Below are 17,411 nucleotides of genomic sequence, written 5' to 3'. Positions count from 1 at the left end.
CACACACACACACGCCAAAAAAGCAAACAAATTGTTTGGTTTTATTTTTTTTAATGCCTTTGAGGACTGCAAGGGAGCGTCTCGGTGGGCGCCGACTAATTCCTGGAAGCGAGACTGCTGAATAATTGAAGACGCAATTAAGGCCTGCAGGAAGAAAGCCGCTCATTCAATATTCATGAAGGAAATCCCGCGAGATTTCTTCTAGCCTCAACCCACTCACGACCACACCTTGCAGGCGCCTGCTCCACTCATAATCGCATTCATACTACAAGGATAATCACACTTTTCTTTTGGACAATGAACAAATTAACGTGCAGAGAAACTGCATGAGATTAATCGATTGATTTGAACAGCAAGTACAAAATGTTTTATTCTAAAAAAAAAAACAACAACAGAAAAACTCAGCAAACGCCAATGGAAAAAAAAAAGAATGAAAGCAGAAGGGAAAAAATAATGGACACTAAAGCAGACGCCTTGCTGCAGTGTCGTCGTCCTGCTACGTGCTCCTTGGCCTCTTAGGGGCAGTGTGGTGCACGTATGCAGATAACGCAAATTGAACAAATAAAAGAGGAAAAGAAGTAAAAACGCCATGTTTTGAGGGAGTTTTGGGGAACAGAGTAAAAAGAAAATTTGCGGGTGAATATTGTTTCGTTATCTGTGTTTGTCCTTGAATGTTAGTTGGTTGGACCGCCATTTAAAAAACGGCCTTAGTTCTGTTAGCCTCGCATTAGCGCGAACCAAAGTCCCTGAAAAGCATGGTGTTTATTTGGTTTAGTCTTGTGTTTTGGTTTACAGTAACCCTCAAGAGTGTTTGTCCCATTTTACACTCTAAAACTGCAAAATTGGACGCTCTCGGTGAGCAGGAAACTTTGGCAGACCTCTCCATTTTTTTTTTTGCAGGCCTCTCCGTACTCAACCTCTACGTACGACTATGACGTCACCAATATGGTTCGAGTTGCGCTGGATAGGAGTGAAGGCAGGACAAATTGCGTTTATCAGTGAAATCGTGTTAAACAGTTTTCTCAAACACCTGTTATTCACTATGGTAACAATAAGTAATAAAATAATTTAAAGTTATAGCGTGCGTGCTTTTGGGCACCGTCAATTTAAAATAATGTGCCTTTTTCAATTAGGGTCTTGACTCCCCCCTCCCCCAATCCAGTTCATATAGTACTACCAAAAAATGAGCGACACATTAATCAATCATTGAAATTTTCTTGAGGTGCAGCCCTAAAATAACCAGTCAAGAAGAGAGCCTTTGTTTTGGGATGTTTGAGGCACGCTGGTGATGTAAAAATACTTCATGTTTATTTATTTATCGTCAACCGTTTTCCACCAGGGTAGCTCTGGAGGAAAAAGTGGGTCGTTACTAAAAATAAGAGCCACCCCCACCTCGGGAGGCCCATCAGAAGGCCTCTCGCCATCCTGTCATGGCAAAGACTGACCGCAGTGAGTTCAGCTTGATGTTACTTGTGAAGGTTCTTGTTTTGAAACATGCGACACACGTGAATAAATGAAGTCACGACAGTGATAAGCCCCGCCCCCTTCTGCGACAATCTTCCCAGGCTGTGCCAACAGCAGCCTGGAATGTGGAGGGCACGTTACCATGGCAACACACGCATGACAAATACCTGGTAACCACTAACGGCATCTAAACAGCTCAGGCCTCCAAGGACTGGCCTGGTAATGGGAAATGGATACAACTGAAGGAAAAGAAACTATTTTTACCACGTTTTATTTGGAAACATTTGAAAATGTTGACACCATCAGCAATGAACAAAAAGACCCTTCATTAGGAACACCTGAACTCCCAACAAATGTCTCTTTACAGCACAGGTGTCAAATTCAAGGCCCGGGGGCCAGATACGGCCCGCCACATCATTTTATGTGGCCCGCAAAGACAAATTGTGCATCAAATTTGTGTGTCATTATTAGAATTGCAAATTGTCTTCACTTTTAATATCTTTTTTTTTTTAAATATTTGACCAGCTTTTACTCATCTGATTTGAAAAGGAGTTATTTGTCAGTTTGTTTTGTAGCTTTGACTGTCTATGATATGAGGTGCTCATACATTTATTTGAGTTGACAGTCATAATGGCCCTCCGAAAGAAGCTATAACTACAATGCGGCCCGCGAAAAAAATGAGTTTGACACCCCTGCTTTACAGCTTTTCAAATGGAAACAAACAAATTAGCATTAGCATCCAGTTGCCAACATAACGTGGATATCCTCCTCCACATGGTGGAGTTGTTGACATTTTCGAACTTCATTTGTATTTGAATAAAGTCAACATCAAGCCTAAAATTTGCATATAATGGCAGTTCTTCCCTTAAAAACACCATTCCATGAACAAGATGACTGTGCTGTTTTTTGGTTTTTTTCATGATTTTCATGTTAATTACTATTTGTCCATATTAAGCCTGACTGCGTCAAGAACAATCAGCAAAAGTGGGTCCGTTTTACCACGGGCGTGTTCAGTAGCGTCCCTCGACGCCCAGCTGCGTCTCGGCCATGTGTTCTATCTGGCGGTGAACTGTGTTCACTTCCTGTTGGCTTAGGGTGCGCTCCATGTGGCGGTAAACCACACGGAAGCATAAGCTTCGCCTCCCGCTCCTGAAACCAGGGATGAGAATGGCAAATGTGAAAAAACACTGAAAAGTAGCCTGGGGGGGCGATTATATATATATATATATATATATATATATATATATATATATATATATATATATATATATATATATATATATATATATATATATATATATATATATATAAACGCTATATAATATTTTATATATATATATAAAAACGCTATATAATATTTTATATATATTATATAGCGTAACATTAGCTTACATGTAACATGTTACTTTCTAAACCCACATGCTTGTAAAAGTAAAAATGTAGCTTTGTGTTTTTTTGTTCCGATGTGCTCCTTAATGTTCCTAGCGCCGCGACCTCCATAGCTGATCATATCCTGACAGAGAATACACAAAACCTTCCCCGGGACATCTACTTTACGGATATGTTCCGTCAGGCACATGGTTACGGACTGTGTTCGGAGTTGTACGATGACGCTGCTCTCGAGCCATGCCCATCTGAAGCAGTTCTTGATCCTGTTCGACTTGTCTATTTCCCTGGCACGATCCTCGTCTTTTTTCTCCAAACCTGCACCATGCTGGCGAAAACATTTGCTGAGTAGGCCCTAGATCTATCTAATTAAATAACTCGTCTACAAGTGATGAAAACCCAATCGCAAATTCACATTGTGGCGGTGTAAAAACACTTAGTTCTCCGTGTAAGTTAAGTTAACAAGTGGAAATGCTGCCAAAAATAAGGATGTTGTCGGATCACTGCTGCCAGTGAGTTAGGTTTACGGAGGCAAGCCGATTTCCGTACTCACAGCTTAAATAATTTTGTCTTGATATGCCTAAAGATGTTGTCACGGCAGGCAAATGCTCGCAAGTCGCCGAGGCTAACGTTGCCTGGCCAGCTAGCCGACCGCTCCCCAACCCCCCTTATAAAAAAAAAAATTCTCAACGGATTTACACTATTCACGAAAATAATACTTTCGACGGATCCGTGGAAAATTCTCATCCCTGTGAAACACACCACAGGATGGTCGGCTCGCTCGCTTTCTTCATTCATCCTGCTAGTCGCTCGCCCCGCCAGCGCCACTCAATTAATTATTCAACATGTGCACACACACACGTACAGGGAAGAAGTCCATGTGTTGCGTGTGTGTTGAATAATTGACATCCCCATTATCCACACGTGCACCCCCGCCATAGAGATCAATACACACACACATCCCAGTGCAAGTGTGTCTTGCAGTGTATCCAAAAGAAAACAAATAGGGAGGATTTTTTTCCGCTGTGATTGGCGTGCGTGTATCACGACTAATGGAGCTGCCGTTCTTTGAGCGCTAATTGCTCTTTAAGCGCTGCTTGACCTTTAACAAGCCTTTCAAGCACCTGTGGAGACAGCGCACTCACTTTCATGGCTTCCTGTCACAACAGGAAGTCAATCCTTCCCGTATGTGTGTGTGCGTAAGAGCTGTAAGAGCCGACGCAACGGCATCCGTCTGGTGAAACGTGACCCCATCGATCGCACTTGCCATCCAAGATGGCGGCCCGAGGGTGCATTAGGGTGTCACGTGTCACTAATGGCTACTTAGCGCGTGCTAATCTGCACTTGCGATGGAGTGCGTTGGCGTGAAACTTGACGTTTCCTTCCTCCCTCAATTGACATGATCATCACTTGTGTATCATTTGTTGAATTCATAACCAGTGCAAGTATATAAATTTAAAATATTTTTATATCACATATTTCACTTAATGGGAGGAACGTAACTCCTGCGATGGAAGGTGGGATTTTTTTCAGTTCAATTGTCGTTAATTAATTTGCATACAATGTATTTTTAACATCTTTTTATATTTTTGAAGTGTATAACCGCGCACTTTGGATGAACACGTGGGCCTACTATGCTACTGTCTTTCCCTGTTTTTCATGATGGCGTCTTCCTTCTTTCCACTGCAGTGCATGCGTGTGTGTGGGCTCACTTGGGGTGCGTGAAGTCATCGAGCAGCGCCACCTCCTCCACAAGGTCTCCGGCGACGGCGCGAACCAACTCGTAGAAGTCGTTGGCGTGGAATGCAGGCTCGCCCGCCGCGGGAAGCCAAAAGGAGATGTCATTGTGCAACGGGGGGTACTTGCTCAGCGCCTCAAAACACACACACATCATAAATTTTTCACGCCAAGTATCACCTCTCATATGAAGTCCCTCGATTAATCGATGGAATAATCGATAGGACAATCGATTCCAAAAGATTCGTTTGTGGCAGCTCTAGAACGAGGCATGGTCCATATTCTCGTTTCATTCAGTAATGCTTTCACGTACCACTAGAGGGAGCCCAAGAAGCACTTGCGCTACTTCTAGCACACTTTTGCGACTCGCTGGTCCAAATTACTGCCAAAGCACAACTTGAGCAGTACCCCAGTGAAAAAAAATATTTTGGAAGAATCCAAAGGAGCAACAGCTACAGAGTGGGTGGGGCTGACTTTTGTCTTCCGTAAGGCTGCAATTGGAGAGAAGAATGGCAATCAGCAGATGCGCTACCTGGAAGTGGACCTCCTGATGGATGTCGTCCACGCGGAATTGCTTGAGGAAGCGCTCGTCCTGGCTCCAGAACATTCGGATGTCAGGGATCTTGTACAGGACCATGGCCAGACGCTCCAGGCCCAGTCCAAAGGCCCAACCCACCTTGTCGGCCGCGCCAGCTGACAACAAACAACAACGTCTGTCAACAAAAAGGGACGAGATGTGATTGTAAACCTCGCTTGCCGCCTGTGCAGGTGGCGCCTAAACGTCGTCCTCCGCGGACGACAAAGTGGATAAAGACGTGCGAGAGCAGCGGCGGCAGAAGGAAATCCTCTCCGATTGCGCTCGCCATCTGTCCGCCGCAAACACCGGCGCCACCCGCCGGGAGCTGGGCTGGCTGACGCTTCGAGCACAAACAGCAGGGCCGCTTATCCTCGTGCCTGGATTTGAACCCAGAACCTCAGGACTGCGAGGCAGATGTTCAGGTTACTAATGCCTACGCTGCAAAAGTTCGGCCTTCATACCAGGCATCGTGACATCACGATTTCTCTTCTTGGTGGTCTCTCACCGTAAGTTAAACTTCATCTTGATCAAGCTGTGGGCTCTTGATTATCATCTCATTGTTTTCACTGGCTCCGCCCGCTCGCCCGCCCGCCGGCTGCGTCCCATTGGGCCACATCAAATGCTACAGGCTGCTCATTAAGGCGCACCGATGTCTTCATCGTTAAGACATGCTGATGTCTTTACCTCACCCACTCCAAGTCTAATTTTTCCACGACAAGCAACCTTCCACAAATAGCGCCCCCTGGATGCCAGTCTACCTCGATCACAAATAGATTCACTATTTGTTATGGACCACAACAGCCTGCTGAGATGGATGGCTGCACAAACAAATGTTTGCTCTGCCCTTCGACACTCCCTGGATGCACGCAAGTGCGCGCACACACACACACACACACACACACACACACACACACACACACACACACACACACACACACACACACACACACACACACACACACACACACACACACACACACCGAGCCAGCAGTGCATCCGCACACACACTGAGATGATATTGGGGCTCTCAGCATGCCTTCGTAACAACCAGTACTCAAATACAGTAACGAAGTAGGACTAAGTGTTCATCGCTTTTCTTCCCAATATTTTTTTTTTTTTTTACCTGATATGCTGCTTATTTTCTTTTTCACAGTAATGACAGTGAGTCTGTGTTATTCATGGCCTCCCACCCACAGCAATACCTTGCTTGAGCAGCTGGAAAAGGGCCAAAAGATCAACGAGGCAATGCTTGGCAACTTCCACAACAGGTGCGTTCCATTTGTTCACCCGTATGTCCGGCCACCATCTTCTAATGAATTTCTATTTTCCTGCGCACATTGCAACCGCTTCATGGCTGCGTTTTTCGCAGTTTGTGCACATTGCATTGATATTGTAGCCACGTTTTCTATATAACCACCCCCCACTCTCGCCCCCCCCCCCCCCCAAGTCATGTCTGGGGTGCCGACAATGCTGACACATGCGCTCCTTGCATGTGTGTGTCGAGAAGGTAAAATCTGATTAAAATCATGTCGGGAACAATTAACAGCCTCTCCAAGCTGTCACCTCAGGCCCTCTGGGACTGGCCGTGTGTGTTTGGGGGAGGCGGAGGGGTACCAGCTGGCCACCAGTCATTCTCTCCATTGCGTGTTAGGGAGTCAGACAGAGTGAGGGATGAGGAAGGAGGAGGAATGTCGGGATGAACGAGAGCTGTCCATCACACCGGGGTTAGGGTTCAGTATAAGCCGACTCGTTACAAGCGTGGGGTGGGGCGGGGGGAAACAGACAATTTTGCTTTCTTCCCATCCCTCCATCCTTTTTCCTCTCATCCCCCATCCTCCATCCATCCACCTCCATCCTCTGCACACAAAACAAGCTGACTCATCACAGGAAGAATTTCAGCGTGAAAAATGAACAGAGGGTTAATGACAGCAGGATGAGCGGGGGTGGAATGGGGGGGGGGGGGGTACATTGGTGGGACATGATTTATTCAGGAGCGGGATTAAGACCCAAAGCCAGCACCTGAACCACACACACGTTCCCAGAGGGCCCGCGGCGACGGCTTGGAGAGTCTGTTAATTGCTACCAACACCAGTTTAATCAGATTTCACTGACCACACACACATGCGTGCACACGCATACATTAGGCCAGCGTCATGCGCACCCCAGCATGATGGGAGTCCCCTAGGAAGTGGGTGTAAATCAGATTTTGGCCAGGAGGCGTGGCCATTAGCAAATCCCATCTGTTGGGAGGGGACACACACACACACACGTGTTAGGTTCCTGCACACACATTGATATTCTATGTTCAAAAACATGAATACTAAATACACACACACACACACACACGTGGTTCCTGCACACAAATTCATATTCTATGTTCAAAAACACGCATACTAAATACACACACACACACACACACACACACACACACACACACACACACACACACACACACACAGAATGTAATGAATAAATAAGTGGAGGAAAAGCACTCTGTCTTCTCACAGCTCCTGAGTGAATTAATGAAGATGTTTAATTTCTCCTCCACCATCCATCACTCCCCCTTCCTCATCTTGCTAACTTCCTCTTTGCTCTCCTTTGTCCTTTATCCCCTCCCCTTTTACACACGCTGGGCCTCAGGCGCTACATATGGCGGTCACACTATTAAATAAGACTCACGCCAACCGGTGTCCCCTGTTGAAACCTCCCCACCCCACTCCCTTCATTCGCTCTCTCTACTGCAGTCACTTGGGTGCTCTCTCACTTTTTTCCCCTCGCTATTGTCTCCTACACTGCAGAAATATTGGATGGAGAGCGTAAGGGAGGGGGTGTTGAATGTGGTACGTTACCACGGCAACCAGTCACCCTGCCGCAGTGGAGATGTAAGGGAGGCGTGCGCGATTCCTAACACGCTTGTCTCGTGCGGTGCGCGTGCGCCAATAAACGTGCGGGCGTCTTTGAACTATTTTTGGTCCGCTCGCCTCTCCGGACGAATTTACCAGCCGGCATACACGTGTCACGGCGGAAGTCAAAGGCAGAGCGCCGCGGCGGTGAGGCGGTTGTGTGTGGATTTGCCTGACTGGTGTGTAGGAAGGAAGTTTGGCCAGCAGCTCATAATTAACAATAATGAGGTCATCGTGATGACCTTTTGAGGGTGGCATGACCGGTTGGCAGGTGACGAATCAAGCAATGATTGAAAAAATCCACAAAAGCACTTTCAGGACTTCTCCAAATGTTCAAACGCGCAAGCTCATCAAGCTTCGTGCTAACAGGGGCATCTCGTCAAGTTCATTGCCTCACTCTGTGTGCGCGTGTGTGTATTCTGACCAGAGTTGAGCAGCTGCTGCTCCATGACTCCGCAGCCCAGTACTTCCAACCAGTCGCCATGGAAACGCACCTCCATCTCAAAGGAGGGATGAGTGAAGGGGAAGTAGCAGTCCACCCAGCGCACCTCCAAATCTGCTGAGGAAGATGAAGTCAGTCGAGGGAGGAGGGAGCTCTCAGCCGGCGAGGTGAGGTGACCTTCTCCGAACAGAGCCCTGACGAGTCGGCTGAGTGTTTGCTTGAGGTTGAACTCCAGCAGCTTGACGGCCTCCAGACTGTGGACTTCCTGTTTGTGAGGCGTCCTGCGTCCCCCCGCCGCATCAAACATGTTCAGCTGGTCTCCGTCGGCAACATCGCAGAAGAGCTGTGCACAAAAGTTCCGGCGCACAATTAAAGCAAGTAGCATCCCTTCAATCCATTTGCAATTGGAAAAATCAAATGGTCAGACTTTATTTTTATTGATCTGTTTATTTTTACCTGGCGGTTGGAGAAGAGACGCACGCCTTCCATCTGGTGGAAGACGGGATAGTGGCTGGCATCGATCTCGTCCCGTCTGTACACGTCACCAGCCAAGAGGAAAGCGTCCAGGCCGCTGCTTACTAGCTCCCTCTGGTGGGCTGAGGTGTGTGCGCGCAACATCATCCTCCTGCAAAAAGAGGTAAGCAGCGAGGCTACATTGTGGGCGGGGCGGGGCAGCTCACCTGTTCAGGTAGTAGTTGTCGCCGCGCTTCCTGCTTGGGTGTTTGGGCGGGATCAGCAAGCTGTCAATCAATTAATCAAGTCAGTGGGAGAGCGGCTGGGCATGCGGCTGTCAATCAAATGACCTGTCAAAGTTCTGCTCCACAGTGACCACGGGGCTCAGGTTGTCATGGGCTGAGAACAGCGGGTTGCCTGAGCGACCCGTGTAAGCGCTGACGAGGAAAAAAAAAACACAAGAAGCAGAATTTAACTTTTTTTTTTTTTTTAGCACCAACGGTCGCCACATGCTAACCCGCCGTTGCTGTCGTAATTAAACATTGTCTTTGTGCAATAACGATGACAACGTTTCATTGTGGAGTGTGACTATTGGCAGCTAAAATTGTCTGAACAATGACTTGGTCAGGCCTAAAGTGTGGAGGTGGCACCTGTAGAAGTGAGATTTGATCCTTTCCTTAAGGAGCCATAACGGATGGTGCCGTTGGTTGTGGAGGTTGCGGCCAACTTTGGCCAGAATCTTCTGCGTCACGTTAGTGAAGTCGTCACACGGGTAGGCGTGGCCCAACACCTCCAGACTCTCCTGGTCCCTGGCGGGCTTGAGGGCGGGGCCATCCGTGCAGGCGCGTCGGCATGACGCGACCAGAGGGGGAAGCAGGGGGCGCAGCAGCTGGCGAAGGATCATGACCCCAAGTCCCCGGAGCTGCTGAAGGACATCCGCTCTTATCCAGCGACCCCCGCAGGCTGTACGCGGAGAAGCAAAGCGCAGTCAGCAGAACATTCAGAAAATCGCTGAGACATAAAGGTCGGCACTGTCATTTGCTCAACATGACTGTGACAAAGGCCAACATGGAGGGACAGAAAGTTTCCTCGGGAAAAATAAGGACCAACCAATCGAAGGCAACATCCAACACGCAAGCGCAAATGCTTTCTGTTGCAAAAATCTGCACCTGAAGGACATTTTGCCTCCAGTACCACCTTGCCATTTTAAGTAGTTTATTATTAACTTAAATATGTTTTACACAAATGCATTTTGCAAATGTGTCCAGACTGCGTGCGCGTTCGAGGTTTTATGTGAACAATACTTTTATGCCCTCTTATTTAATATGACTTGATTTGCAACTCTGTTGCCCTTAAACCAATCAATAACAAAGGGCGATCGAGGGTGAAATAAAGCGATATGATGATCGACATATATGCAGTTTGGCGTCTTGCAATAACATGCATTACTCTCACGTCATTTCTTGTTGGTTAAACGCAAAGTTTGTCTTTTAACGTTTATTCTAAGACAGAAACGTTTGCATGAGTAGCTTACCTTCAAAAGTCGTACGGCATGAACGCTCTTTTGGTAGCTTCTAGCGTGCCCGTATATTTAAGTAGTTATTCAAAGTACACGTTGATGAATTTATGCATATAGAGCGTCTAACACCAAGCCAAATAAGAGCATAGTATGAATTGAATTGGACAGAAAAAAAAGAAAAAGCAAAAAACAGCGGCACGAATGTGTAAGTGAGACAGGCGCTCTTTGGGCACACTTATCAGTGGGGTCCTAATGCCTGTCGGCTGAATCTTGTAGCCGTAAGCCTAGCAACGTGATGGCGGCGCCCGCAAGAGCGCAGGTGATCTCTCTGTACAGGATGCTCCTAAGAGAAAGTTTTAAATTCCCTTCGTACAATTACAGGTAAGACATGCGCGTGCGTCCTGCCAACTCCGTCGAAGCTTCTGCTGCGTCATTTTGTTTCAAGGATGTGTCTGTCAGCCAGCGGCGTCCTATGTGCTAATGTAGCTTCTCGGTGTTTGCATCAGACGCCACTGTGATTGGCTGGCAGACAGCGGAGACAAGAGAAGATGCTTTTTTTTGTCTCAGTCCACATGCATGTAGAGTCAAAACAGTATTGAGTGGGTGAGAAAGTGAAAGCGACTTCTAATTGATGCCAATTCACTAGTATACTTGTGAGGCTGCTTCAAGCTCGACTCCCAGTGGAGCGCAGTCAGGCACTTTTGGGCACTAAATGATTCATGGCTCATCAAAATAGTTGTCAGTTCATTTAATGATCAATAAGTTGTGGATTGTGCTGTCAGAACCACAAGTGTCAATATTTCATTCCAGCTTCTCCGCCATCTGCAACAGTCTCTTTCGTCCTCCTTGCCCGTTTCCCTTCATTGCCTTCCTTGTTCTCGTCCTCCCTCCATCCCATCCTAATAATAAAAGCCGTTGTCTCCTCATCTCTCCATCATGTCCTTGCGTGCGCTCGTGTTTAACGACGCCTCTTAAAACGGATCCGTCATTGCTTTACTGGCGCGCTCTTGAATGCTCAATGAGCTGCGCCTGCGACAAGAAGAGGAAGAAGTGGAGTTTGTCAAGGTCACTGAACATCCGCCAGCTGTGCCGCACTTTCAGTTGTGGCTTCATTACGAGTGTGATCACAGAGCAAATTTAACTAAGGACAATTGGTCTTTAGGGAAGTTCAAATGTAAAGAGTCATAATAATACAAATAGAATCCTCCACATAATGAGTTTTTGTTCCAGGAAATATGCAGTGCGGCGTGTACGTGACGCTTTCAGGGTCAACAAGAATGTGAATGAGCCAAAGTTGGTGGAGAGTCTGATGCTGGAGGCCCGCCAGTCACTGGCCATGATACAGAGACAGGTAACGCATGCACACACTGGGCGGGTGGCTGTGTGCGTGTTTGCTCGCGCGTATGTCTGACATCAACAAACCAGAACCAAACTCTGCCCTCGCTAATGAACTTTGAGCTTTTGGGAAGCCGAAACCCTGTGTGAAGGGTCGCGACCCCCCACTCAGTTCCCGTTTGTTTTGGTGGTCGGGGGAAGGGAGTAAATATTTCGATCTTGTTTGCGCAAAAGCGCAAACATCAATCAAGAACGCGCACACACATAGTAACAGCCAACAGAGAGTGTTGCATAATAAGCAAGTAAGGCTGAAGTAAATCAACATTCACTGCCTGTCCTGTGCGTGCGATGGTCATGATGGAGACTGGTCACGTGATCGTTCGAGTGATGTCGTTGAGATTGGCATGTAATGCTATTGCGCGTGTGTGTGTGTGTGCGTCTGCGCAGGTGGCCGTGGGCACTATGTTCCAGGCCCAGAAGACTGTGGTGGAGTCACAGCAGTAGCAAGAGGAGGAAGTCACATCACATCGGCCAATCAGCTTCCAGCTTGTGAGGTGGGCGGGGCATCATGGGAGGTTATGCACTCTTTGGATGTTTCATCAAGAAACTCAAATAAAAAGGGTATGTTATAAAAATGGAATGAAAGCTTTTTCAGCCACTGCTCATTTTATTGGCATCCCATGTAGATGCTGTGGGGAGGGATCGGTGTACGGCTCAGGTGGAAGTGGTTGGGGTCAGATGTCAGTGATGTTAGCAGGGCGAAGGTGAAGCGGGTGACTGACTGTGCAGCTAGCTGACAGGCTAATAATAGAACACTGTGTTGTTTTAGAACTCGGGACAACGATCTGCCTCCTCACAAACACACACACACCTGACCTGATTGTGGGGGTTGTCCTTTGAACTTGTTAAGCACCAATACCACTGTCACATGAAGCCTCGCCAAAAGGTTGCGCATAACTCTCCCTGCTGGCCAAAACCTTAATTGTCCTTTTAACAACCTGCTGTAAACGCTGAGTCATTAGTGATGTCACTGGTCCAACTCAAGACTTTAGAGTGATTGGTTTTAATGGGTTTTTAGGGTTATCAGACAAATTGGACTTTGGAATTAGACACCTTCAGTGTAGTAAGTACCTGGTTGCACCATAGCATGCGCAGGAGCACCGAGCTCTCCTGGCAGACATGCAGTGCAATGTGCATAAGAAGAGGCAGACAAGTTCTATTGTCTTAAGTTTTATGGGTCAGTTTAATAGTAAACCACAACAGCAGGAAGCATGTGCATTCTAGGTCTCTTAATTGGAGAGAGTCTTTTCATTTCCTTCAAATGATGTACAAAAGTCACCAAACAGTGAGCGTGACAGCAGGTGTGTTAGGTCTTTGAAGAAGTTAAAATGTATTCAAAGCGTGTGGGGTGGTGCGATTACGTCACATCCCGTTGCGCGCTCAGCGGTCCTGCGGTTCGGGGGGCGGCGGCGGCATAACGGGCGCACGATCGCGGCCGGCGCGGTAGCGGAGCGTGTAGTTTCGGCCGTCGTTGTTGTCCCAGAAGTCACCCTGGTCGGAGCGGAAGTACACGGCCAGGTGTACGGCCGCCCCAGCCTCCATCGCAGGGGGCGTGTAGACGGTGAAGCCGTAGCGCGCGCTCCCGCCGCCCGGAAGCTGGGCGTCCAAGAGCAGGGCCTGCGCGTCCACGTGGGACAACCACTCGTTGAATGTGTAGCGCACGCCCACCTCCCCGTGCGCGCTCCCGTTCAGCACACGCACGCTGCCGCGCACGTCGTAGTGCGTGACGGACAGCCGCTCCAGGCACACGCGCAGCATCCGAAGCCGCGAGTCCGGGTCCGCGGGCTCGGAGAAGCAAGGGACAAGGCGCCCTCCCCCTGCTGCGTCTGGGTCCGGGTCCGGGAAGCGCCCCCCTACCGCCGGCCGCCCGGTGTGTCTGGAGAATACCTTGGTGGGCACTCGGGGCTCGTCTAGCGCGCTGAAGTGTTTGACGCTGGCCAAACTCAGACCAAGCGAGTCGGCGAACTGGACCCGCTTGCGCCGCTCACTCCCAGACACGGCGGCCAGCAGCAACGAAGTCGGGCAGGCGGGCAGTGAGCGGGCCCGCCGCCTTTCGTTCATGCGCCGCTCCAGTTGCCGCGCGTCCTGCTCGTCGTCCAGTTGGTCGTCCTGCTCGGGGTCAGAGTCCGAGTCCGGGTCGCGTTCGTCCTCGCAGGCCATCCCGGCCTGGAGCGGCGGCGCTGATCCAGACCAGGACATTACTCAGCCTGCTAGGCCAGTCCTCAATGCGCTGCTACAGCAGCTGCCGGTCAGAGTCCGCGCTGGGGCCTGCTTGTATAGGGGAGGGGACGCCCCTCATTGACCTCCCCCTCAAAGCCCCCCCACTGCGCACCTGCTGTCACGCAAGCAACGTACTAAGCGTGCACACAATGGACACACGAGCGCCTTCACCTGAAAGCAGGACTTAAGAGTTTACAGAAAATCACCTCACCTAGATGAATGTGACTTGAGTAAAAGTCTTGCAGGGCATCCCACTGCATGTAACATTTCACGAGGACTGGCGAAAAGAATACGACTGTCGTGCCGTCATAGCCAAGCACACCAGCCGTGGATGCGCCGACACGGCGACGCAGACGCAACCTTTTTTGGTTGACGTCCGCCCAAAGACACTTTTTCCATTAGAGGGCTGTTTGCCAGCAGAGCAGGCGTGATTTATAGAAATGCCCACAGCTCTTCAGACCCGAAGGACTGGCCATGAAGTGAAATTGGATCGTTTCTTGAAGCACTCGGGAAACAATGACGTCATATGACAACATGCGTCTATTTGCTGTCCAATTAGGTGGATTTTTTTATTAGTTGGTATTGAAAACAAACTTATGGAAGGAAGACATTTAATTTTAAAACGTTAAAATTGTTGAATGAACAGTGTCAAAACGGTGAAAAAGGTCACATCAGTGGTGGAAAAAAATTAACATTTAGTTTATTTAGAAAGGCAGATCATAACATTGTATTTGGAGCACATTTATGTGATGGATATGTATCTTATTTCCTCAAACGCAAACATGTCAGGTGACGTCAATGAAGTTGGAGTTAAAGGTAAACATCTAGTCGTCCGTTTACGTAATGGTCCCTCTAGTGCGTCACTACAAATCAACACTGACGTCACGTCACACAGACATTGATTCATTTTCAACCACGTGGAGACAAGATTGCCAAGGCGACTGTACTGAAATGAAATGGCGCCACCTGGTGGCAAATTTAATTCACTCCCGTCCAGTCGGATAAAAATAAATCATAAGTTTAACAATGCGATATTGACTTTTACTCTTCCACAAGAGGGCGCAATAATAACTGATCTTCAACTCAACGCAGTAAGAGGGCCAATCCAAAAGTTGCTTGCTGTCAAGTGCACGTCCGTGCAAAAGCTACAAATCCAAACTTGGAAAGTCAGGAAAGATTGTGCGTGCCTAAATGATTTCATTTCTTGTGATTGCAGCATTGACTCGTTCCAGCGTCACGGTGGCCACGTTGAAGCCAGTGGGAAAGAGGCCACGCCTCCTGCACCATTTCAAGTGTGACATCACAGACAATATCAAGAGCAAATTGCATCCATCCCTTGGTCCCACGGCAGCAGCCTGCGGCGGCATGACGTCACATGGTGATGTCACAGCTCGCTTTAGGCCACGTACATGCGATACACCAGGGTGACGATGGCTGCCGCCGCCAGCGGAATCAGCCAGTTGGGTAACCAGCTGCTGACAACAAAACAGGTTTGTTCACGTGTATGTTTGTGTGTGTGCGCCTGCATGTGTACGTCCGTACCTTGGCTCCTCCTCCAAAGTAGTCGCCAGACTTTCCTGGAAAACAAAGCAAGCTCATCATCATCATCATCATGACATGCATAATGATGTCATCACAGGGCTTACCGCAGGCTTAGCCAATTTCTCTCTGTCGTCCTGAACAGGCGCACGCACACACAGACACACAAGACAAAGTGCAAAATCACATAAGTGTCCTTGACACACGTGGACGGTCAGTCGGAGGCATCTGCGGGCGGCATACCGGGTGCAGTTCTCCAACGAGCATCTGCTGGGCAACGGCGCGGGCGTCGGTGGAGTGTCCGACATCCTCGAAGCTCTCGGTGGCGTCCCCGCCTGCGTGTTCCCTCAGGACCTCCTCGCCGCCTGGGTGCTGCCAACGCACACACCTGGACCTTGAACGCCTCGTAAAAACGCTGGCTTTGATAACGCTTATCCAAACACAAAGGCATGTAGGCAAATGATGAGTGGCGCTGCCTGACGTGACCTCCAAAACCCCGGAAAGACGCCCAATGGCAACCTTCAGCAAATGCTTCCATTTGCTGCAGTTGTGTTTTTGTAGTTGTGTATTGATCTAGTTGTGTTAAGTGTTCTTGTAATTGTTGTCTTTTTCTAGCTGTGTTGTGTTTTTGTAGTTGTATCACTGGAGCTGCAATTGTTGTGTTCTCTCCGTTATCTTGTTGTAATTATTGCGTCTCTGTAGGGTTGGTAGTTGTGTCCTTGTGATCTTGGAGTTGTACTTGCGTTCAGTGAGGGCCGTAACACGTTACAAAGTAACACATTAACCTAGTATATTGAGTTGTCGTTCATGGATTTCCCTCACATGAGTACGTGAAAAAAATGAATAACAAATAATCACATGCATGAGGAGAGTAAAATCCTAACTAAAGATAGGAACAAACAACTACATGATGGAATACTTACCGTCTACGGAAATGACGTCACATAAGCGCCTTGTCGTAATTGTTGGCTTTCTGGAATTTCGTGTTATGTTGTAATTGTGTTTTGAAAGTTGGAGTTGTGTTGTTGTACTAGTCTCGCTGTGTGTTTCTAGAGTTATATAACCAGTTGTTTTGTTGCGTTGTGTTGCGTTGCATCAGCGCTCGCTCACCTCCTCCAGAAACTGGGTGACGTCATAGACCTTATGGTGTATGACGATCCAAGTAGACTTGATGGAGTTGTGCTCGGCGATGTCGTCAAGCGTGAAGTATTTGAGGTCTTCTGCTGTCATCTTGCGTCTTTGTGCTTCTTTAATGGCGGAGGTTCGCCTCAAACTTTGACTTTGTGAACGTTTAACTACTCCCGAACGTCAACATTCACGTTGCACCTATTTTCTGCTCGGCTTCCCTCAATAATTCAAGTCATGGCGCTCGTTATCCGCTTAGTACTTTCAAAGTAAATTCAAATGGCGAGAAGTTACGTTTTGCGCTTTAGTTGTGAAAGATAGTATCCGGTAAGGTTGTGTTTCATTTCAGCGCTTCACAACACTTTAAACTTTCGCCCAATGTTTTTTGGGCACCGCCCCCTGCTGTATCGGCTCGCTAATTGGTCGTTCACCGCGCGGACGAGGTGAACGGTCACCTACGCCCAACACATGAAAATCCCCTAAAACACAAGATTTTTTTTCTGTTTGCTTTTTTTTTTTTGCTCCACCCTTAGGAACATTATGAAGGTCAATCACATCACGTGCAATTAGATAAAAAATCAGGACACCAGGAAGGAAAACTTTGCTGTCACTGTCACGCTTAAGTATTAACAGGTGACAACTTATGATGAT

The 17,411-nt window shown here is 48.0% G+C and overlaps 4 protein-coding genes and 1 long non-coding RNA gene across 7 annotated transcripts; 2 read left to right on the top strand and 3 right to left on the bottom strand.

Annotated features, from left to right (window-relative positions):
• Positions 1-47: 47 nt before the first annotated feature.
• On the top strand, positions 48-8,632 carry LOC125985715 (uncharacterized). 2 transcript variants are annotated; one of them, XR_007487414.2, is made up of 5 exons: positions 48-636; positions 1,340-1,449; positions 4,540-6,034; positions 6,318-6,432; positions 8,495-8,632. It is a non-coding gene; the product is annotated as an uncharacterized lncRNA (long non-coding RNA). The 2 variants fall into 2 exon arrangements; XR_007487416.2 differs by lacking the exon at positions 1,340-1,449.
• On the bottom strand, positions 1,720-10,644 carry fars2 (phenylalanyl-tRNA synthetase 2, mitochondrial). Its single transcript, XM_049748742.2, has 10 exons — positions 10,497-10,644; positions 9,613-9,925; positions 9,313-9,399; positions 9,190-9,249; positions 8,966-9,134; positions 8,687-8,852; positions 8,492-8,623; positions 5,120-5,280; positions 4,563-4,723; positions 1,720-2,613 (listed from the first exon to the last, which is right to left on the bottom strand). Exons 2-10 carry the CDS (start codon positions 9,864-9,866, stop codon positions 2,475-2,477), a joined length of 1,329 nt encoding a protein of 442 aa, XP_049604699.1. The 5' UTR covers positions 9,867-9,925; positions 10,497-10,644; the 3' UTR covers positions 1,720-2,474.
• A 60-nt stretch (positions 10,645-10,704) lies between these two features.
• Positions 10,705-16,309, top strand: lyrm4 (LYR motif containing 4). 2 transcript variants are annotated; one of them, XM_049748747.1, is made up of 5 exons: positions 10,705-10,862; positions 11,712-11,832; positions 12,264-12,370; positions 15,313-15,586; positions 15,781-16,309. In XM_049748747.1, exons 1-3 carry the CDS (start codon positions 10,777-10,779, stop codon positions 12,318-12,320), a joined length of 264 nt encoding a protein of 87 aa, XP_049604704.1. In that variant the 5' UTR covers positions 10,705-10,776; the 3' UTR covers positions 12,321-12,370; positions 15,313-15,586; positions 15,781-16,309. The 2 variants fall into 2 exon arrangements, with proteins under 2 accessions (XP_049604704.1, XP_049604703.1); XM_049748746.1 differs by having other exon boundaries at positions 12,264-12,437.
• Positions 13,031-14,566, bottom strand: ppp1r3g (protein phosphatase 1 regulatory subunit 3G). Its single transcript, XM_049748744.2, has one exon. The coding sequence runs from the start codon at positions 14,073-14,075 to the stop codon at positions 13,257-13,259; it is 819 nt and encodes a 272-aa protein (XP_049604701.1). The 5' UTR covers positions 14,076-14,566; the 3' UTR covers positions 13,031-13,256.
• cyb5a (cytochrome b5 type A (microsomal)) lies at positions 14,775-16,890 on the bottom strand. Its single transcript, XM_049748745.2, has 5 exons — positions 16,746-16,890; positions 15,879-16,007; positions 15,743-15,772; positions 15,639-15,673; positions 14,775-15,568 (listed from the first exon to the last, which is right to left on the bottom strand). The coding sequence occupies exons 1-5, from the start codon at positions 16,863-16,865 to the stop codon at positions 15,493-15,495; spliced, it is 390 nt and encodes a 129-aa protein (XP_049604702.1). The 5' UTR covers positions 16,866-16,890; the 3' UTR covers positions 14,775-15,492.
• Positions 16,891-17,411: the final 521 nt, after the last annotated feature.

Source organism: Syngnathus scovelli, chromosome 18 (genome assembly GCF_024217435.2).
Source record: "Syngnathus scovelli strain Florida chromosome 18, RoL_Ssco_1.2, whole genome shotgun sequence".
NCBI lineage: Eukaryota > Metazoa > Chordata > Actinopteri > Syngnathiformes > Syngnathidae > Syngnathus > Syngnathus scovelli.
This window is presented reverse-complemented; position numbering and strand designations above follow the sequence as displayed.